The sequence below is a fragment of the Festucalex cinctus genome, chromosome 3 (genome assembly GCF_051991245.1).
Source record: "Festucalex cinctus isolate MCC-2025b chromosome 3, RoL_Fcin_1.0, whole genome shotgun sequence".
Lineage (NCBI taxonomy): Eukaryota > Metazoa > Chordata > Actinopteri > Syngnathiformes > Syngnathidae > Festucalex > Festucalex cinctus.
Window position 1 is genome coordinate 11476164 of NC_135413.1, and position 22614 is coordinate 11498777.

The following is a 22614-nucleotide window of genomic DNA, read 5'->3' on the forward strand; positions in this document are numbered from 1 at the left end:
GGACCCTCCATTTCCAGGGATGAACAAAGTAATGCCAAACTGCTCCAAGTGCTGCCCTTTCGCTTCGCTCAATGACAGATTAAATAAATAAATTATTGAGAAGCCCTGGGAAGAAAAAAAAAAAAAAGTGTTTGAAGAGTCCGAGCTTTTCTCGAGCTCACCACGTTGCATCAGGGGGCCGCGGAGAGACGGGTAATGAAGGGAGGGCGGGAAGTTTTTCATAAAAATCTGACCGCGTAAGCACTTGTGGTAAAAAGACGATGTTTAATTTGGAGTTCCGGCAAAAGGAAGAAAGTTTTTCTAAGCGCGACACAATAACGTCACACTCGAGCGAGCAAACAGGTCACGGCGCCTTCTTTGTGCGGAGGGTTAACGGGCTGAATGAGCGTCAGCGGGGTAATACGTCGTCCAAAAATATTCTGCCTACTCCTGTCGTCTGTAAATAGAATGATGTCAGTCAGTATTTACATGGGGGAATCCAATTATTGGTTTAGTCCATCTGAAACTTGACTTTTAAGATGCATGCAAGGCCTACAGTAATCTTACCAAATCACATGTCTTACATGAGGAATATGTGGCTAGAAAGAGATTTGTTGCAGAATGTAAACAGCTAATTGGACTGGAATAGACCAGATGCGCACACTCAACAGTTCCTTCCCAAATCCTTTGACCCACAAGAAGGTGGTAGACAAGAAAAAGCAAGGTAAAAATGTGCCATGTTCAACATATTAGGAGGTACCAGCATGCACTGTGCAAGCCAAATGGTGATCACAGGTAATGACTGGTTTACTGAGCCCCTCCCCCGTCCCCAAATACAGTATAACTGCACATTTTATTTTCACCGCTGATTTTGTATTAGCTCAACATCACTAGCTAAAATGTTAGCTTCTTGTGGAGATTTGACAGTCAACAACAGTTTGGTGCTTTAACAACACCAGCACTAGCAATTGAATCGTCATATCTAAAAAAAAAACATCACTTTTCAAGAAACTTAAAACATAAAATAAAATGGCATGTTTGTTGAGCTCTTAACTCATTTACTCCCAATAATGTATAAATACGTTTTTTTTTTTAAATGTTCTAAGTGTCCCGAAGACGTATTTATACATTTTTTGTTTTGTTTTTTTTATGCTAGAGCATACAGAAGGCCTTGATGCAGCCTCTCAACTGCAAAGAACGGTTGTAGAAATGGTAGTTATTACACAAACGGTCAGCAAGTGGCAGCAGAGCAAAGGAGATCAACCAGGGCCATGTAGAAAAAAAGCTCAATTACTTACAATTTTAAATAGATTTGTGAAAACTGATGAAACTTAGCTCTCTTCTAATGCTAATTGCTGCAAAATGGAAACCGATAGAAACATACTTTTTTTCCCTGATGAAAGAAGAGACTTTAATCTTTCTTTCTTTAATCTTTCCATGCTTTTATAGCAATAGAACACAATATTCTGTGGGCCTTGCAAAATCAGTCAAAATCCAGTAAAACAGCCGGAAGCGAACGGGAATGCTTTTGTGAAAATGGGGGAGTGAATGAGTTAATATTATACCAACAAACAGAACATGCCATTTTCAACACTTTAGGTCAATAATTTGTAAAAAATAACATATACACGTGGGGACTGACCAATGGGGTATATGCCACGGAAGAGGCGGGACTGTTTTTTGCACACCAGTTTGTTTCCGGTTCGGTTTGCGACGTGTGGGCTGCGTCAAAATACTGGAATACCGGAAATAAACTGATGTGCAAAATCATGTCCCGCCTCTTCCGTGGTATATACCCCATTCTATAGATTTATGGAAAAAATGTGAAATTGACCAAATTTGGACATAGGAGATTTATTTTTTATTTTTTTACGCTGGACAATGATAGCATAGCATAGCATAGGATAGCATTATGAGGTGGAATATCGTCTTTTTGATTACATAGTGAAGAAGACAACAGTCACTGACACTTGCTGGATGACAATAAAAGATTAGGATAGCAGAGTATAGCATAGCAAAGCATTTATTTTAAAAGCTGAAATGTATTTATTTGTATAATTGAATCTGTTGACAACAGATATTCATATATTGTTGTTCTACATTTAATTGTCTTTAAAACGATATATAAGACATGGAAGTACCTCAAAACTTGATGAAGTTGGGGGCTCATTGAGTACATCTTTCAAAAGGTTGATAGCAACCAGTAGCTTAGGAAAAAGATAGTGACCCTAATACTTTCAGGAAGTGTTGAATGACCACTGGAAAGTTTTGAAGACCCCATTCAGCCTACAATTACGGGTGCAGCAATCAAACGGCTGAGATTGAGATCGTCCCCGATTTCCTGAATTTTTGTGGATCCCTTCAAATAAAACCGATCTTCTCCAACAATCTCATCTCCTTCCTCTGAGGTCTGAAAGTCAGCCGCTGTCCTCTTTTGCTGTCAGGTGACACATTTTTGTGCCGGAGGATCACTTGATGGTGCATTTCAACTTTTATTGGCTGCTATGTCCATTTATATAAATCAATTGTGAATGGCGTTCAAGGAGAGGATTTTTTAAGTCATTGCTCAGTTCGTGTGTATAACTGTATGTGAATGTACAAGTTCAGATAGTGACAGCTTTGACAGCTATACTAGCCAATGGCCAGATCCCAAAGATAACCCTTACTATTGCCCACAAAGCCGGCAAAAAGGCTCCAATTTCCCACTCAGACACTGGGCCAGTCAGTAAAGGTAGCACAGAGATAGATGTGGTGGATGTGGTGGTGGTAGTAAGACAACCTTTGACCATTCTCCAGCATACACTCTCCTCATTCCACCTCACTAACACATGAATGGGGGATCCAATTGATTCTTTTTCACCTCCCTGCTCCATTTTCGCCATCCGGCCTGACACAGAGAGAGGATTTTGTGCTCATCTGCCCTTCCTTGTGTACTTCATATCAGGGAGAAGACTTATAGAAAAGGGAAAGGTAAAAAAAAAAGGAAGGAAGGGGGGGGGGGGGGTGGATCTTTATCAGAAAGCGAATTAACGCTCAAAGTGCTCCATTTGGAAGGTATATCAGGCCAATCCATTAAAAGGGCCTTCAGAAACGAGCCGGCACGGAGGACACCTTGAGAATGAACAGAGGACCTTGCTGAAACAGCACTCTTTACACACACCAGGAGAGTGTGCGCGCATGTGAGAAGGGAGTGTGTGGCTACATAATCACCTGATAAATAAGCTTTGTTGCCTCAAGAAGACAGATATCAGATAAATAAACTGCAAGTCTAATTAGTCCGAGCAAAAATAAAGTCAATGAGCCTCATGAGTAAAATATTACAATTGCAATGTTAACTGCTTCATCTTAATTATGGCAACCCAATTTGTTTACTTTAGCATTACAGTGGAACTACCAAAGTTGAACGGTGTGTGTTTTTAGGTTACCAGTGAAGGCAAAGGCAACACGTGATGATAAAAAGGCATTTACTAAGTTTACATGCAGTCAAAATCCCTTTTAAAACCCAAATATTGGCAATGGTACAATTGGTACACTGTGTTCCAACTATGCCTTGCATTTGCATTTTTAGGGTTGGAACACCCATGTAACTAGGGGCATGGAAAGGGCGTGGAAAACCAAATAAATATAGAGGGTGAGTAGAGGAATCTTCAGAGAGTGCAGGAGGGAATTGTATCAGTCAGTTCCTCTCCTCTCTCCTCGCGAGCCCTGAACTGAGTGTCTTCTCTCCTTTTTGTGTCGTGTTTAATAGATGTCAAACAGGTAACCCTGATCTACTTAACCATGTAGCAAGTTACTCTCTAAATGACAGTGGCAAACTGGTGAAATTTGTTTTTATTTTTTTTTACACTTTCTGACTGCAGTTCAGTGCCAGTTTAGGAAGCTTTATGGCCGTCACACTATGCATTGTTTATCAAGATGGGCAAGTTTATTGCAACAGGATCAGTCCTTGACAAATCCAACAGGAGGCCTGCTACTAAGGCCATAGTTGAAAACACCAAACTACTAGATCAGGTGTTCAAGTAAAGTCTCCTTACAGGGCTGCATTGGAATTCAGTATCAACAAAAGATCGATTAAGCAGATTCTTCGCAAAGTAGTAAAGATTTACTTGTACTGAATTCAGACTGTTAAATTTAGCTTTTGCTGATACTGTATAGCTCTGCCAGAAATAGAATTTCCCTGCCATTTTACTCCCTGACATTTTATGCCTGTTCTAGAAGTTCAGTGTTTTCATCAGTCATAGTAGTGGCAGGCCACCCAGTGCACATTTAGTCAAGAACAGATCTTGTTTCTAGAAACTTCAACTGGAAGTGTAAATTGCATAGTGTGACGACCATGAAGCTTCTCAAACTCGAGCTCAACTGCTGAACTTTATTTTCTCATATCTGAAGGTTTTGAAGTTGATGAAGTTGAAGAATGGTTTGAAGAGGTTGGGGAATTATTCATTTCAGGGATTTTTTTAAAATTAGAAAAGTAATTTGAAAGGGATGTTTGTGGAATTATGAGAAATCCGTGGAATAAGAGTAGCTCAGATTTACTTGAATGAGCTGAACACTGATGGTTAATCGTCAAAAAAATAAAAATAAAATAACAGAAGGTTTCACTGTAACAGGCATGGAAGCAACACCTCACCCAAACACACATGTACAACTGCCTGGTTTTTCATTCATCTTTTCCCAGGCACTGTCCTCTGCAACCTGACACAGGTGAAGGAGGGGTAAGCTGCAGTCAAAGGTCACAGGAGTGACCCTGATGAATAAGAGACGGGGTTGGAGGTGGACAGAGGAGGGACAACCCCATATTTACGATATGGGAAGTCATTAGGCGTCGTGAAAGGAAGATGTAAAAGTCATGTGACAGAACAGGGCAACGATGGAAAACCGGACAGGTGGACTATAACTGCGTGTGCCAAGTCTTGTTTTTTAAACGTAAAGACAAAAAAATAGGACTGCAATCTGTTGTTTGTGCTTTAATGTCGCCAGATGTGTCTTCCTTCCTTCCTTCCTCACACAATTATAATATACGCATAATCCAACTTTATTAGCATTATTCCTAAATCATTTAATTAGTGCCCGCTAATAAAAGACTGTGATGCCTTTCTATTCTCCCAAACTGCACATTTAGCCTGTATGAGAAAATGTGTACTTTAATTGAACGCCGTCTTTTTCCAAGTGACTTCAAGAAAAGTGAGGTAGTGTTATGTCTTTATTTTGACGATCTCCCATATGTGTTTGACAGCTGCTGTACGATGCTTTACAAGCACGTGAACCAAAACGGAGATTTATGTGCATTTTCATTATGCAAATGTCAACATATGTGCACAGTTAACTCTGTGCATGCCAGCCACTTGGCTCAGCAATAACATCATGCAGTCCTATTCCAGAATACTTTCTGATGTTCTATAAAAGTATGCTGCAGTATCAAAATATATTGATCAAAGCTTTTCTACTCTATTCGTCACCCTCTACTAAGTTTTGGAAATTTGACTGAGTAGTTTTCACGTGATACTGCGAGCTAACAAAATAATCAACAGACTAACTAACAAACTATCTGCAATCAAATCTTCCATATAACAGTAATGAACTGAAAGAGTACCTTGTATACTACTAACAGGGAACCAAAACATCTTATGGTATAAATTGCTACTGAGCCCATTGACTTTGGATGGATTTGTGGAACTTGGCAAAGTATTTTAAGTTCAACACTGCACCCATACAAACAACTACATGAAATCCGTGAATCCAGGTAAGAAGTCTTTGCCTCCACATTCTTCTAACCTCATCTCAACCTGCTGATGGAAGAACAGAGAAGAAACCCCCAATGGTCTGCATACCCTCCACCTCTCCTTTTCAGGGAAAGACCCCAAACAGGCAGCCCCTCTGTATGGAGTGCCTACCAAAAATAGAGCTTTGACTCTTCACCTGTCATCACTCTTAAGGACATGTTCACACTCTTCTCGATTAGAGAGACTAAACACTCATACAGTGTATAGTATATGACGATATATCGGGTGCCATAGTGTCACCAGTATTGGTATCGGTGCATCCCTGATAAAAAGTTAAACTTTTTACTTTGTGACACACTCACATACAGAAATTTGAACGCATCCGATTCTCAAGGCGTGTTGATCCGATCCTGTTTCTCGTGGCGAGTTTCCCCGTGTAAGCTGTTGGTCTCCCCTGGCGTCGGTCTCCCGTCTTCTCTGCAGCCCCTCATCTCTAATGCATGAGCCAGCCAGAGAGACCACGGCGGGCGAGAGCGGATGCAGGCGGAGGCTCACCCCGACATGGCAGCGCAACACTTTCATATTCTAATAAGCCCGACGTTAATACACACATCCGCGGAAAAGGGGGAAATTGCATTTCCAAAACTGTCTCTATCAAAGGGCACACAGACGCACATAAACACCAAGTCCGGCTTTCTTTAAACTAGGAAAAAATGGACAGACACGCACACGCACAGATGCGCATACACATGAACACACACAGAAAGCTCAGAGGGATTACAGTCTGCTGACAACAGCAGTTGATTACGCACACAGACAGACATGAAACACGGCAAAAGTTCTTAAAGGAACTTCTATTAGCGCAACTTCTAACTTGCACTGAGATGTGTGAAAACTCACAAACGCCTCACTTCGATTGTATCATTGCCATTTTGGACGCCCCAGTCCCCATAAAGGCAGAGAAATCATCCGGTTATTAGCTGTGTGTGTAAGAATGTGAGTATGGAAGGAGAGACTGATGTTTCGACTACTTACTTCGGAAAAACAGGCTTGTTTGATTTTTTTTTCACGACACTACGTAAAAATGGACGTCAATAGCGAGAAATGAATTTAATTGAGATTCTTTTTAGACAAACTGATGTTTACCATATGTGGTTATACTGTACATCATGTTTCGATTCTTTCAATGGTCTGATAGAATTCTGTCCTTTGGTAAGGATTAGAGTCACATTTCGCATCCTCGTCCTACTCGTCTTTTGTGAATACGTGTGATGGAGAGCACGTGACAGGCAGTAATGCAGGCCTGTATGCATTGATTATATGACAGCCTCCATTCAGGTGTGCTATTAAAGCTCCCCTTCCTTCCTTTCTGGCCCGCCCCACCGCAGGAATAATGTCCAATAATAAGAGGAGCGGCCGACCCGAGAAGAGGGACACGACAAGCTCCCCGTTAGATGTGGCGGACAAGGAAGAAGAATGTGTAATTGCATTTAAATGGCACCAAGGAGGTTTTGACCACCTTCTTGTCTAGCCTGCAAAATGACATGTGCAACGTGATCACCATTAGCTATGGCTGTAACAGATTAAGTAAGAAAATGTACAAAAAGTGGACACCATACACGCATGTAAATGAACAGACAGATTTGTGTACTTTGTATGTGAATGAAGAATGTAGAATATATATAAAAGAGGACCTTTGCTTCACTATGCACCATTGTGGGAGGGAACGCAGAAAACTCACCACTTGCGGTTGATATAAAGTTGGCTGCTGGGAGTGGGCACTTGGAAACCAGCTCCCCCCCCAACCCCATCAGGTGTACATGTGTCACAACCCAAAACACCCAAACGTGCTGCGCAGTCAGGGCTAAAAAAAACAAAAAACAATAAGATGATGTTGGTTATGATAATTTGTTCAATTAATTGATTTCTACAATGATTCAGAGGGATTGTCCCAATTTGTTGTCATATTTTTAAATCAATTACATGGCATCCGCAACACCTCCATAGAGCCCAGAATCTGCCTGCGCCTCAATAAAATCCACCAAAATTGTGTTGCACTAACTGCGCCACAACTTAGACTTGCTTTTAGCTCGTCTAGAAACAAGTCTACTTTTGGTCAACAAATTGGCAGATGCGCTGAGGGGGGTTGCAATAAATTACACCAGAATGCCCAGTGAGGCAGTCCATGAAATTCACAAACAAGCTTAAACTAGTCTTTCCCAGGCACAAAAAGAAAGATACGTTTTTATGCCGAATGCACGGGCATCTCTCTACGAAAACAGAGCCCCATGTTGTATATGAATCGAAAATGTGCATTTTGTGCGTATATGAATGGACAGAAGGACTACTTTCAGTGCACATGTGACTATATACAGGTTTCTACATGATGTGCGTATGTGAATGGACGGGTCCAAGCCATTCGAGCAAGCAAAATCAGGTCATGTGATGCAACCATAGCAAGCCTCCATCATGTTTAAGCCTTCCGCTGTCAGCCACATGCTGTCGTGTTCCAGCCATCTCGCATCACCATCTTTCTGTCATTCCGGTGGGCTCGAGGACCAGAATAGAGCTCAGAGCAGCGTTGTTTACATCGAGCACAATACCTCCTCAGCTCGGAAGGGGGAGAAGAGGGAAGGGGGGGGGGGGGGGGAGAAAGACACAAGCATCTGTTTTTGTTTGCATTTTATTCCAAAACATCAAATTGAATCAATCTTTTAATACGCCGGTTTGTATAAACACAGCGCAGGAACTGCTTGAATAAATATCAAGAATGAAAATGGATTTCTCCTCGTTGACTATTATCTACGAGGTTTATTTATGAATACCGGGCCAGTGCCAAAATAGGCAAGACATGAGGGAAGGGAAGAAAATAAAATACAGAGATAATGCGTTTAGCTTTTTTTTTTTTTTCATTTTCCTCATTTTAAGTGAACGAATAAATATTTGGATTTACATCACATTTACATTTTTATCAAAATCAAGTCGGGCGCTGCTAAAGCCGCATGTTGCGTATTTCCGTCGCTGGTTGCCAGGGTGACGGTGGAAATAACAAGTGCAACGTGACACTAACGTCTTTAACGTGAAAATCATTAAAGGTGACAGAGGTGCGAGCATGTGACATGGTTGGCGTGTGATTGATAAACACGAGTGATTGATAAACTTGAGGTGCAATCCATAAATGGACTTCATGCTCCCACTACGATGCGTGTACTTTCACATACATGCTACCTTCATGTGAAAGTACACTTTTTTTTTTTCTTCACCAACCAATCCGCGGACCATGTGCATGCCAAACAGATTACGGATCAAAGATGATCCAATGGACCGCAAGTGGACAGGCTGATTGATATATTTATATTATGTGAGGTGTTTTTTGTTTTGTTTTGTTTTTTCAACAAATGTATGCAAAAAGATCCATTTTGAGTGTGAAGATGCTGTTGACAACAAACCCTCCGCGTCTGTAATCCTCATCTCGGATTTTACGAGAGAACCTCCTCACCAGCACACCAAGAACCCGAGAAGATCCGAGACGACTTTCTACAGTCTGTGCACGCTCCACTGTGTGTGCGTGCGTGTGCGTGTGTGTGACGGGTTTATAGGAGTCATTTATCCTGCTCAGCGGGCTAGTGTAGTGCGGAATGGTGGCCTGAGTGCCAGGCGTAGCTTATTGTTGTGTAGCCTTTATGGGCTACATTAAGTACAGCTGAGTGAGGGTGTGGGTGGAAGCTGCTGGGAAGGGGGACGTACAGTACAATACCCTGAGCTCACACATGTCATACACACCGAGATTAACTGCTTCCCCAGGCGGGCCTGTACATGCGCTCTGAGGCAGGACAGGACCCGAGCAACCTGCCAGATGCGGGAATGTAGGATTTTAAAACGGAATATGGAACAACTGGAGTTTCAAATAACAGCACTGAAATTGTTCGTATGGTGCACTGGTATGTTTGTCATTAATAAAGGCCCGATTTCATCGTGCTGGTTCTACTACGAAACGCAGACCGATGTAGGCCGTGACATCACTGTTATCTGACTGGCTGACAGATGTCACCGTTTATTTATGAAAAAAAAACACAAGTCATAAAAATATAGTATAAACAACACAAATGTATTTTGTTTTACAACAATACTTAAACATATTTGGAATATTTGGAATATACCTGTGGATGAATTAAGACAAGCTCGGGGTAAAAATTTACACAAACCATGCACACGTGTCCAGATCCGTTCAAGTTCTGTCAACTGAATGAGAGCGAGTCCTGTATTTCAATGCATCCACCTTCCCCATTAAAGCCACCGCACACTGACTGCTACAGAAAGATGACGTGGTCCACAATAAAGTCAAATATGGGAATATATTTGAAGAAGGGACTCACTCTTATTCACTTAAATGGGCCCATTAAACTGAATGGACTCGGGCCAATTGGCAAAAAAACTAATTTCAGCATTTCATCCACAGATACATATTAGGGATGCACAATAATATCGGTGGCCGATAATTATCGGCAATTATCAACCAATTTGGCATCATACAGATAAAGCAGATAATAAAGAAATCCGCTGATAATTATCGACATGCCACGTTGGTCCATCTCTTGTGTTAGTGGTTCAAGTTGTGACCAACTACTCAACCCTTCCCCTCTCCTATTGTAGTGTCGCATATTTGTGACGTCATAATGTGCACTACCTCGTTTTCACAAAAGATGCATCATGGCAATATGGCAGTCGCCAGTGTGGGCTTTCTCGACTGTGTCTCCCCAAAATGTTACCTTGCAGTTATGTCTTGCATTTTTTAAACATGACTGTTTTTTTTTCTTGGCAATTTCAAAATGAGTTACTGGTTGTCTTTGAAGCAGTGATATCAATAAAATTCAGCTTCATGGTGCTTTACACAATGTTACAATGTATTTGTACATGTTAGACGTATAGTAGGATTCGAAAGTATTCAAGTTTATTTTGCAAACAATTATCGGCTTACCAGTTATCAACATCGGCACTTTCTAAATTACTGGTTTATTGGTATCTGTTAAAAATAGCATTAGCGTGCATCCCTAATACATATGAAATTGTATATATATTAGCTATTGTTGCAAAATGACACTTGTTGGCTGAAAACTAGAAATTGATTTTTCATCTGTTTGAAAGGGGGGGGTTCACAATTTTTAAAAAACAAAACAAAACTGTGTTTGTTTGTTTGTTTGTTTGTTTGTTTTTGGTGGGGTGTAGGGGTACAAGCCCCATTTTTCAAGGAAAACACATATTGGTGGTTTATCATGCTTTTTTAAGAACTCTCCAATTCACTTTTTACAATGCGTTTCAATGGCCGGCAATTATACACAATTAGTTTGCTATTTGCGGGCTGGCAAATATTTTGTTAATATTTAGGACATTTTGGTCACACATCTAGTTAGGAAGTGCTTAGTCCCACTCTGCAATCGTGCTGAAAGAAGAATTGAGACCCCTTTTATTGCTGTACATTATTTTATAGATTATTGTCGGTCTAAAATGCAGATTTTCACATGCTTAATTACAGATGAGTCTGAAACGTATCCCCCAATTAACAGAGGTTTACTTTAATGAGAAAGACTGTACAAATAGAGGGGAATCACTGCAGCAAATATTCCTGATGGTGGCTTTAATTACAGACTGAGGACTATTTATTGAAGATGAGCTCAGTAACAGGAGCAAAATGAATTTAAAAAGGCCATAGACAAGTGAGTGCAACAGTCATGCCGTTTTATTCTCTCACTTACCCACTTGTAACACTACTCACATACTCACACAGACATACACACACTTCCACACAAGCATGTCTGCTTTTTTTTTTGTATATTATTTTTGAAAGCTTAATAAGCTCTTCAACTGTGTTTCTGCCGTGTAAAAATAGAGGCCATTATATTGCCTAATGCCTACCTGCCAGCCCTCCACGCTCCCTCCTGTACACAAAGGCTTTTACATGATGAGGTGGCTGACATGTTCCACACACACGCCATCCATTACCATATGTACACTGGATGAGACGTAACTTATACTAATGCATGTTTGGTATGCCCTGTGGGGGTGGGAAACTCTCACACTCTCAAGCACACCCCCACAAAAACAGAGAAACAGGAAGAGAATCACACTTGCACACATACATTGAGAGAAACAGATACACATACACACGAGGCGATGTCCCAAACTGTCTCCCATGTAAACCAAATGGCAGTGCGCTGAGATGCCACTTGTGTTAACAGCAGGATGCTTTCAAAGTAAATAAAAACGTTGCAGCGAGCTCTCGGGGTGCGACGAGAGGATGCTGATGGTGACGGTGGCGGGCGGGGGAGCGGGCAGGTGGGGGCGGGCGGGCAATCCCGCTCCCTACACAGGGGCAGCGGTTGCTCTCTAATTGCCCCTCTAGGTGCCTGCGAGCGAGGGTAAACACACATGGAGAGATGATTAATAGCCGCGGGTCAGGGCGGAGCACAAACAGCCACCGAGGCTCACACCTCACTACGCCGCACAATCAGAACACATAATCAGACACTTTCACACTGATATAAACAGACATTAGTTTGGCTCTTCATTTATACACAATACTGTGTTCATTCACAACAGATTGAGTTTAAAAATTATCATGTCCATTCAAATACACCTGTAAACATATCTGTCAATTCACGTAAGCCAATCATAAATGCCGTCCATTCACACAAATGCACACATCAGCAGGGAAATCCCTAACGTGCTCCCGCATGGAACTCTTAAAAAGATCCATTCATTCCTCTTTCGGGGAGATCCGATACAGGATGAGAGCGGTCAAGGGTGAGGGTGAGAGGTAAAGTTGAAGGGTGGAGTGGAAGGGTGAGGGTCAGCGTGTCACATCGGGACCCCTAGGACCACTCCTTAACAAGCCTTGATCAATCAATACATTGGCGCGCAAGAGCCCTGAGTGCTCCCTCTCCCTGGCTCTGTGTTGCAACTACAGCTCTTGGTGGTCCCGTACTAGATCGAGAGGAGACGCACATTCTCTCTTACCTTTGTCTTGGCGCTCCCCTGACAAACGCACACTTCCTAACAGAGACTATCTACTGTGAACCCTTGTTTATTTAGAGGGGATATGTTCCACACTGACCTGAGATAGATGAAAAGCCATGACAGAGAGACCACATTAAAAAAGTTTAGCAATAATTTGACACCTCACACACTAACTAGTTCGAAGCAAACATGGTGAAGCTGCATTTAGCTATTATGCTGCACACAGATGGAATAGGCTGCCAACAGAAGTGAAGTCAGCCCCGAGTGTAAATGCTTTTAAATCCAGGTTAAACACTCTGCTTTTTTCTTATTCCTTTGATTAAGGACTTTTAAACAGCTTTAATTAAGTGTTTTTTATTATTTTAAACTTCCTCATGTTAAATGTTTTAAAGTTTGTTGAATAATGTTTTAAGAATGTTATTGTATGTTCTTTTTAGTAAATTTTGTAACCTATTTACATTTATTTTTCTTCCTCTGAATGTTAACTACTGTTTCCTGATGCTTATGTGTTGTCTTTCCTTGTGTAAAGCACATTGAGTTGCCTTGTGTATGAAATGTGCTCTACAAATAAACTTGCCTTGCCTTGCCTTGCCTAACACCTTGAAACTGAAATCACAACCCAATATAAAACACACTTTTTAAAGTTTTCCTTAGTGTCTGTTCTCACTGTCTCTGTCAAGAAATGGGAGAATATAACATAACATCACTTCAAGAAGATAAAAAGAAGAGCCATCTCACTCACAGTTTGCTTCAAATTGTTTGTCACTCCCACTTGAAGTTTACTGTAAAACTGATATAAAAAAAGAGAACGAGCATTGGACATTTAAACACCGCAATGTTCAACTTAACCACTGAGTTTTGTCTGATGAAAGTCTGCTAGCTTAATGCTAACACAATGTAAAGGGACAAAATGGTCGAACGGAAATTAGTATAGTGTATATATGTCATGTTAACAATAAACCTTCAAACAACTGCTGCTGCGTGACGTCACTCCCGCGGCAATTTGAAAGCACGCACGGATTTTTTTTTTTTAAACACTGTCTTTCCACAGAAACGCCCCGCTGTTTACAAAACAAACACAAAATGGCAAAATACAGGCAGGGGGTGTGGTGGTTTAGGAGACAATCACCACCACACGTGAAGAAAAGCCCAGATCTGTAAATTGAGAAGTAGTTTGTTTGTTTAAATCCTGTATTTAAAAAATGCATTTTCCTGAGTGAAACCGGCAGACTGCGCCTTTAAAGAGTGAAATAAAAAAAATTGAATGGAATTGAAAATATTCAATAAAGCGGGGGTTTGAACAATGAACCACAATATACTGTAGCTGGGGGTTGACAGTGCAGCGCTCGGTGGTCTCGTAACAGAGCGCGAGGAGGCGCACATTCTCTTACCTGCCTACTTCGTCTTCTCTGTCCCCTGACAAACACACAGATGCACGCACACACAGAGGCAGAGCGCATTCCCAGCTGAAAGGAGTCAGGTTGGGCGGTGCTTCATTTTTCATGCAAACGGTAATTTAGTGAGACTGCCTATTGATTGAGCGCCGCTTGTCTCCCAAACAATGCCACTTCAATCAGCGGCCCGTGGGGGGGGCTTGCAAGTGGAAGTGGGATGGAGGAGGTGGTGGGGAGGGGCGGGGGCAAGGAGGATGGGCTGCCGATAGCTGCAGTGACTGATTTAAGAGATGGATAAAAAGCAGATACGTTCCCCCCGCCCCTCTACTGATTAATGACAGTGGCCAGAGCAGCCCTGGACTATGCATCATGATTTAACCACCAGACCCTCATCTAAAGATTAGTGCACATACACACACACACACAGCATGAATTCACACTATACAGGCAGACACTTTTTGCACTGTACAACACAGATGCAAGACTGGTTTGAAAGGAGAAAGGGAACGGCGGAAGGTTTGCCAGACTTTGGGGGGTGGTGCTTAAGGGTCACATTTGAGCTTGAAATTTGACAGAGGGGCCATGTATACACTATTTTCTTTATTCTTTTTGTATATTGAAATAATACACTATATTAATGAATTGAATAATAATTAATTGAAATGCATTAGTTTTATAATCACTTATTTTCATTAAATAAATCTAGCTGCACTTGAAAATACCAATCTTTCACACAGCCTACCTTCTGAGTTAAAGCAAAGGGACTCCTTGAGGAGGCAGAGTAAGTTTCAATTAATTCAACGGTGGCATCAAAGTCCGTCAAAATTCACACATCCATACTGTGGTTTTGTTAGGAGTTATGATAGGTGCACTCCAACATCATTTCATCATCTATACTAAAGTTCTAAAGTGAAAATAATTCAATTTTGGCACGCTCATATAAATATACATGAAAAAACAACAACAAAAAACAGTTGTTAAGTCAACATTACTCCAAATGCCCGGGACTAGCCAAACAATAAAAAGGAGGGTCTAAAGGCAGACAATGCTTGCTCAGGTTGAGTGCACGAGGCCAACAAACACACACACATGCACACCCCCACACAAACACAAACGCACACATTGACTCTCAGGTCCATTAGCTGTGCTGGAAGCGGCAGAGGAGCATCGCAGCCCCTCCCTGCGGCTGCTAAAATATTCATCAGACTCCCTGAGAGCATGTCTGCTAATAGTTATACATGGGGCAGGAGAAAGAAGCGAGAGGTAGGGGAGGGGGACAGCGAGGCAGAGGAGGAGGAGGAGAAATTGGGAAGATGAGCGATGCTCCCTGTGTGCATGTCAGCTAATAGTCAAACATGAAGCGCGCCAGGAGGGGAGGTGCGTAAGAAAGAAAGAGAGAGTGGGAAGTGGCGAAAGGAATTGTTTCTTATATTCACCAACTCCTCAAGATTCACTTTCAATGGCCACTAAGCGTTAATATTTGGTGTCACGCCATGCTTGTTTGTTAACTTTCTGGGTGTTGTCCCCCGTGGCCGGGCGTGGACGGCTGTGCCCCTTTGTTGTCTGCTCGGTGGCGGTTGCGTCTTGGCCGTTTCCTGGGCCCCCAGGGGGTTGCTGTGTTGGGGTGCTCTTCCTGGTGTTCCTGGCGATGCAGTTCTTCGGGGCGGGTGGTGCTCCGACTCCTCCGGTGTGCCCTAACCCCCCTTCTTTCTCGCCTTTCCCACCTCGCCTCTCCCTGTACATCCTCCTCCACCTCCCAGTCCCTTTTCCTTTGTCACCCTCCCTTCTCCTCCCTCCTGCCCTGCCGCCACCCTTTCCTCTTCTTGTCCTCTCCTCTCCTGTCCCCCTACCCCCTACCCTGACCGACTCCCTCCCCTGGGCCTGGGGCTCCTTCCCTGACACGGGTTTCGGGCTCCGGGGGCCGGGCAGGGCGGTTTCGGGGGTGTTCTGTCCTGCCTCGCTCTTGTAGGCCTCCTGGCGCCCTGGGTGCGTTGGCACTATCTGTCCGTCGGGGGTGCTGTGGGTGGGTGTACCTCCTGCTCCGTCGGGTTGGGAGAGCCGCTGGTCGCTCTTCTTAACTCACTTGACTTGACTTTGCACAATACACTTTGTAAATATAGACATAGGGCACATAACACATTTCTTGGTAGGGTGGAGACACTGTCTTCGCCCTGCAACTTCCCTCCAATTTTAATATACCTCACATCCAGGAGGGACGGGTGAGCCAGGGTGGAGAGCTATCAGTTGGGGCAGGCTGCAATGCTAGGCATCTACTGAAATTCAAACAATTTGCTTCTCCCTCCCACTGGTCGCTGAATCAGTGGAGGCTGGTGTCTGTGGATCTCACCCTGCTTTATCTTCCTTCCTTTCATTAGTTTTTTCTCTGGTCTCTTGAGATCTCCCTAATCTGTTGGAATTTAGAGGTTTCTGGGTTGGTGAAAGATTCAGGTTTTGTAACCCTGTGGGTGGCAGGTGGTGTCTAGTTGGTTCTGGATTTCACTTTGCTTCATCTTTCTTTCCTTTGACCCTTCCTGAAGTATCCGGTTAAGGTGAATGGCGTGGGATTTTTTATTAAGTTTCAGGCGAATTAATGAGCACAAACTCACATGCTCGCATGCACACACACTCACAAAAAAAAAAAAAAAAAAAAAGCAATGACGATGACATGTTGAATCAGTAAGATTGCCGAATTAAAAATACTGAGCTCTTAAAAAAATCTAAATTCTATCTAATATTTTGCCACTCACACTGGTGTCTGAAATGTGCGAATGCTTGGTGGTTGTCGGAGGGGCCGCAGGCGCACACTGGCAGCCGCGCTTCTGTCAGTGTGCCCCAGGACAGCTGTGGCGACGAGGAGCTTACCGCCACCAGAGTGTGAATGTGTGAGTGAATGAATAATGTATCCACTGTAAAGCGTCTTTGAGTGTCCAGAAAAGCGCTGTATAAATCCGATGCATTATTATTATTATTATTATTATTATTATTATTATTATTATTATTATTATTATTATTGTTATTATTATTATTTTCAACTTAAATCAAACTTATGAGACTACTAATTACAGATTTTCCATGGGTCATTAAAAAGCCCTAAAAGTCATTGAAGAAAAAGAAAGAAAAGAATTGTTTAAATGAGTGGGTCTCAAACTGAGGTCCCGAGACAATCGGGGAGGTCGAGAGCCCTTGCTTGGGGGTCTTCAAATTAAACGGCAAAATTATCATTTTGGGTCATTTAAAAAAAAAAGAGAAGTGCATACCTACATATGGGGACTTAAGTGACAATAAAATAAACATAATATGTCAATTCCTCCTTACTCCTGTTACTTTATCATTAAAAGATATGAAATTATTGTGATGGCACAGAAATCTGCATTGCTGCATCTAAGAATATACACTTTTTTTTAAATAAGAGCATCTTTTCCAGATTTAAAAGCACAATCGTACAAAAATAAAGTATGTTTTGAATTTATGAAAAAAAAAACATTTCCCCATCATTAAACTTTGACAAAATATTACCACTCCACTTAGAAAAACACAACATCATTGTACGGTTACAATTTTTCGAGCCCAACTGCCTCCCAAATGTCTTAATTCCTGTAAAGATAAAAAAAAACAAAAAAACATAAAAGTTCTCAGAATGTTGTAATGTTGCCCAGCTACAAAACAGGCGTATACATTTGTTATTGTATCAGGACAACCTATTTCTTAAAACTAGGCTATTTTTTTTTTAACTTTCCATGACATTCTGGGATACATATGGTCATTATGTCTAAATTGTCATTGTCGGGCAGAAATCACTGATGTCCAAATATGGTCAATTTCATACTTTTTTTCACAAATCGGTAGTGTTGGGCTGTTCCCACGCCATGTATTATTTTTACTTATGATTGCCTAACCGATTTAAGGTGAGAACACTCGTGAATGATCAACTGTCTGAAGTGTTGGAAAACGCTGTGGGAAACGTGCAGGATTATGTTGCCTCAAGAATGAAAGTTTGAGCAATACAAAGTGAAAATGTGTGAGATAATTTGAGTAAGACTGTTTTGTTAAAAATGGATCACTGGAATGCTTTGGTGCAGAAGGAACGGGTCAGCCACAAAGGTAAGTGCTGTAGATTGATTTTCACGCATTCATCTGCTTAGAAAGTTCAACGTTATATTTGTTGCATCACTTATGCCTCGAAAACCTTTAAGAATGAAAAATTTCTCCCTGGGCCAAAGAAGTTTGAGAACCCCTGGATTTAATGGCAAGAGACAAAAATAAGAAAGATGCAGCAAGGGAGCAAAAGATGGAGCGAAGCTGGAAAGTGATGCTTTTATTTTTCATTTGTCTCTTTCGAATCACATTCAGATTGATTAAAAGCCTCTCTTGTAATTGTCAGATCTTGCACGGACCATCTGTGTGTCTGAGCCTGTGTGTGCGTATTTGTGTTTTACAAGAGACAACCATCAACCGGTGTAACAGTTGTCACTTCAATGGCCACCAGACATACTGCATCAATCATAGAAATATCATTAATGTGCTTTTGTATTTACAAAACAAACGCTCAGGTAGGTCCCTCGATCTATCTTTGCATCTTACCGAAAATGGGCAGAACACGCACACACGTAGACGCACACACACAGCTACATACAGAACATACAGACATTCTTTTCTCCAGTCATTAAAATGAGAAACGGCCGGTGGTATAGGAGCTGTTGAAATACCATTAAGAAATGGAGACAAATGCAGTGGGATCCCAGACTGCTACTGCAACCTCACTACACTAAATCAGACAGTGACGAATATTACCGGGATGAGGATGTGTGCGAACACACACGCATACGTGTACAGCGACGCGTGCACAGACACTCATCTGTGCACAAACAGTGCAAACAAACGGCAAGGGAAGGGGGGGGGGGGGGGAAGAAGGCCCTTCAGTGGATTAGTGAGTAATTATCCTAATTAAATGTTTCCTGATCACGCGTCTTGATATACGGCTGATGATTACCTTCAAGAGATGATTAAATGATAGTGTAACAGCGCCATCTAATATCACGGCAAAGAATTAATGAGAGTTTGTACTGAGGAGTCAAGTGGAAATGAGGCGCCAATTAAAGATTGAATTAACTTTGATTTAATCAGTTTGGGGCTAATTGTCAGCACCGCTGATGGGAAAAGTTTCAGGTATTTATTCACAGGTGCCGACATACTGCATATACTGTATGAATATATTGTAATGAGAATTGTATTATTCTCAACATTACTATTTTGATTATTACATTAAATGAATTCATTTGTCCTTTGATGATATTTTGTTATTTTTTATTTATTTTATTATTCAACTGTTTCCATTAGAGTTGGAAAATTCAAATTAATCATGCATTTTGAGAATTATAAACATTTAATGGAGTAAATAGACCTTAAACATAACACGAGCCATTTTTCCCCAAGTGCCCAGGATATTTTAAGTTTTTGGGTAATTTGGGGCAGCTGAGTCCAAAAATGACCATGTCTTTAAATTGGCTCAAGTTTTTGAGATTGATATTTTTTAAATTACTTGATAATTCATTTGGGGATATGAAAAATGCTCATTGTTTATTTACTAATAAAAGTGAAACAATCCCATTGGCACAGCAACCGCATGATCAGACTAATCCTACTAAATTCTCACCTGAATTATTGTTATGTTATGTTGTTTGTTATGGCACTTCTCCATAGTACAGCTCAGCAAACATGCCTCAATCCATTTTCAACTCAAAACAGTGATACCGCTAGAAACTGCAAAAACCACAGTGACTGCATCAGTGAGGTTAACATACGTCTCCTGTTTTTATTCAAATAAGCAGAGTCGATCCCATAGATGATGAGGAAATGCTTCTTCTCATGACCAGTTGATTGTGTTACTTAGCCTAATGTAAACCAATCAACAAGGCTAAACTCGCAAGCGGGGTCGATGCTCATTTAAAAGTGTATCGATTAACAGTTGTGATTATTGATCACGCCGTGAAGACACGGACACGACTGACAGATTTGATGGGTCGCGATCTCGATGCAATGATGGAGATGCAACAAGGCAATGGAATCCGAAACACACGAATACTGATTTTTTTTTACCATAATGACCAATCCAACAGTTGACAATTGGGCCTTAGCTGACTCCAAATTGCTCTATGTCAACCGCGCTAAAGAATTTGCACTTTGTGTATATCAACACGGAACACAACATTGTGCGGGTCAAAAACTAAATCCGGGAAAAAGCTCTAAAACTGCTGGCCATACGGGGAAGTCAGTTCTGAAACTGGCTGCAGTCAGTGACTATTTATTATTGTAAAAATTGAACAGATTTCACATTTATCATTGTTTTCACATTTATCATTGTTGAACCTGACCATTTTCCGTGCAGGCTCGGGAGGACAAAAAAAAAAATCACTCATAACACATCCAATACCCCTGGATAATAGCTGGGATAATCTTTTGAGGACACCTGAGAACTTGGCCTTCATTGTCAGTATGTGTAAACTACGCCTAAGAATTTCAAATTATAAATATTGAACAGGTTGAACATTCAAACTTCACAGTACAAACGTTGGCCTTGACTGTATTTCAAACACATGATCCCACCACAGGATAAATGTGCAAGATAATCTTTCAGAGACATCCAACAATCACAGCCACTGTCGTAAGGAGGTGCAAAATGCACAAATTTGATTGTTTTATTACACTTGCACTCCTCTAAATTGCCGAGATTATTTGGAGGATCATCATATTATCTGAACATCCCTGTTAGCCCTCTTTTAATATTTGGCCTTAACCCCCGTCTCGTTCCGCTTCCCGCCTGGAACCGCGTCGGTCGCGCAAGCGAAGGAGATAGTAAGCAGTAATATTCAATTATTGTATGCACGCTGTTTCCATCCCGCTCCAAATTGATTTCTTTCAGAACGGGCGTCGTCGCTCAGCGGCGACACGCATGCACGCCATGTTTTCCCCATCGAGCACATCCCACGCAAATTACTCCCCCATCTGCTCTCCCTCCTCACACCCCCATCTCCTCCCCTTTCCCTGCCGTGGTTATCGGTGGCCGCCGCTGGCCCGGCTCCCGCGCACCGACGTTTAATCTCTCTTTAATCTCTTTACATTGTAATGGGAAATGGTTTTGTGTTTTACTATTAGATTGGAGCCGCACCACTGCAGGACTTTGGTGTTTAGGAGTGGGAGGTGTTTTCCATTCTTTGTGACTTTTTTTTTTTTCTTGAATTATCTTGCAGAGAATTCCTATCAGTGTTGTAGGATTGTACAAACTAAACTAGGCTATTTGTACTGGGAGTGGACTCAAAGGAGAACAGAGAGAGTTAGTTAGGGATTAAAATGGGAGGGGGGATGAAAATAAATGGTGTCGACTGAGCCAGTTCAGCAAGCATTAAATTAAAAGACTTACGTGGCATGTATTGCTTTTTCTTTGGCTTTTTAGGACATTTTTAAGAATGGACGCATCCTGAACAAGGGATAGACACCATCATTTGCTATCAAGTTAACCTAGTGCACACATCTCAAACGATTAACTTACAGTTTGACCCATTTCTATTGCTTCTTGTGGGAAAAACTGGAATACAAACAAATTCTGCTGGACCTTCCTCTTTGCACACGGCTGTGAAAGTTTCCTCGTGTCGGTTTACAACATCTTTATAAAGACCTTTAAAGTCGTCCCTTGCATTAAAAGCCGCACAGAGAACAAGCGACCCAATCAATAGTTCATATGGTTGGGATTATTGTTTGTTGGGATTCAAAACCTCTTGCCGCTACAGTCATGTAAAGCAAGCATTGATTTTCCCATAAAAGCTATGCATTTTCTTTTCATGTTGGTCCCCTTATTAAGTTTGTGAGTGGAGCGGCATTCACAATTTTTGATGCTTAAAACTGGCAGTGGGGTTCAAACACATGTAAAGAATTCAATAAACCCCCGCTATATGGAAGTACAGTGTTCCCTTGCTACAACACGGTTCATCTTTCACGGCCTGGTGGTTTCGCAGATTTCTTTTAGTGCAATTTTGCATGCCTTTCTTTTTTACTGTACAGTATCAATTTCTCAAAAGATATGAATGTTTGAATATTGAGGATGTTTAAACAAGAGGGATATTTCTGTCTGAGAAAAGTTTATAAAATGTAGAAATGTTCGATGCCATTAGTAATCAACTCTTAAGTAGTCACCAATGCTGATACCAAGTACCGATACCACGATTTTTCATACATAACATTTCCCCCCAAACAATAATGACCCAATATAGCTTTATTTCCTTAAAACGGCATGAAATTAACAGCAATTTTCTATTTGTCATTTCTAGTTCCTGATCGTAAAATGGCCACAAGAGAGCAGCCAGTACTGGTACTGGACACCGTCGTGTGTACCGATACCCTGAAATAAGGCCTGTTATGGGTCAGTTATATACAATAGATGTTAAAAAAAAAATGACTACTTTGCCGATTTCACTTGTTGCGGGTATTTTTTGGAACGTCGCCCCAGCGAT

General features: G+C 41.5%; 1 protein-coding gene across 2 annotated transcripts in view; it reads right to left on the bottom strand.

The window, feature by feature from the left end:
* wwox (WW domain containing oxidoreductase) overlaps positions 1-22614 on the bottom strand; it is a 207280-nt gene that overhangs the window by 72368 nt on the left and 112298 nt on the right. Inside the window, exon 9 of one of the 2 annotated variants that reach the window (XM_077515817.1) lies at positions 7449-7566. The exons of the other annotated variant lie outside the window; for it this stretch is intronic. Within the exon in view, the coding sequence (XP_077371943.1) occupies positions 7561-7566 (6 nt within the window). The 3' untranslated portion in view covers positions 7449-7560. Of the gene's footprint in view, positions 1-7448; positions 7567-22614 lie in introns of those variants that run through there. 2 annotated transcript variants of the gene reach the window in all.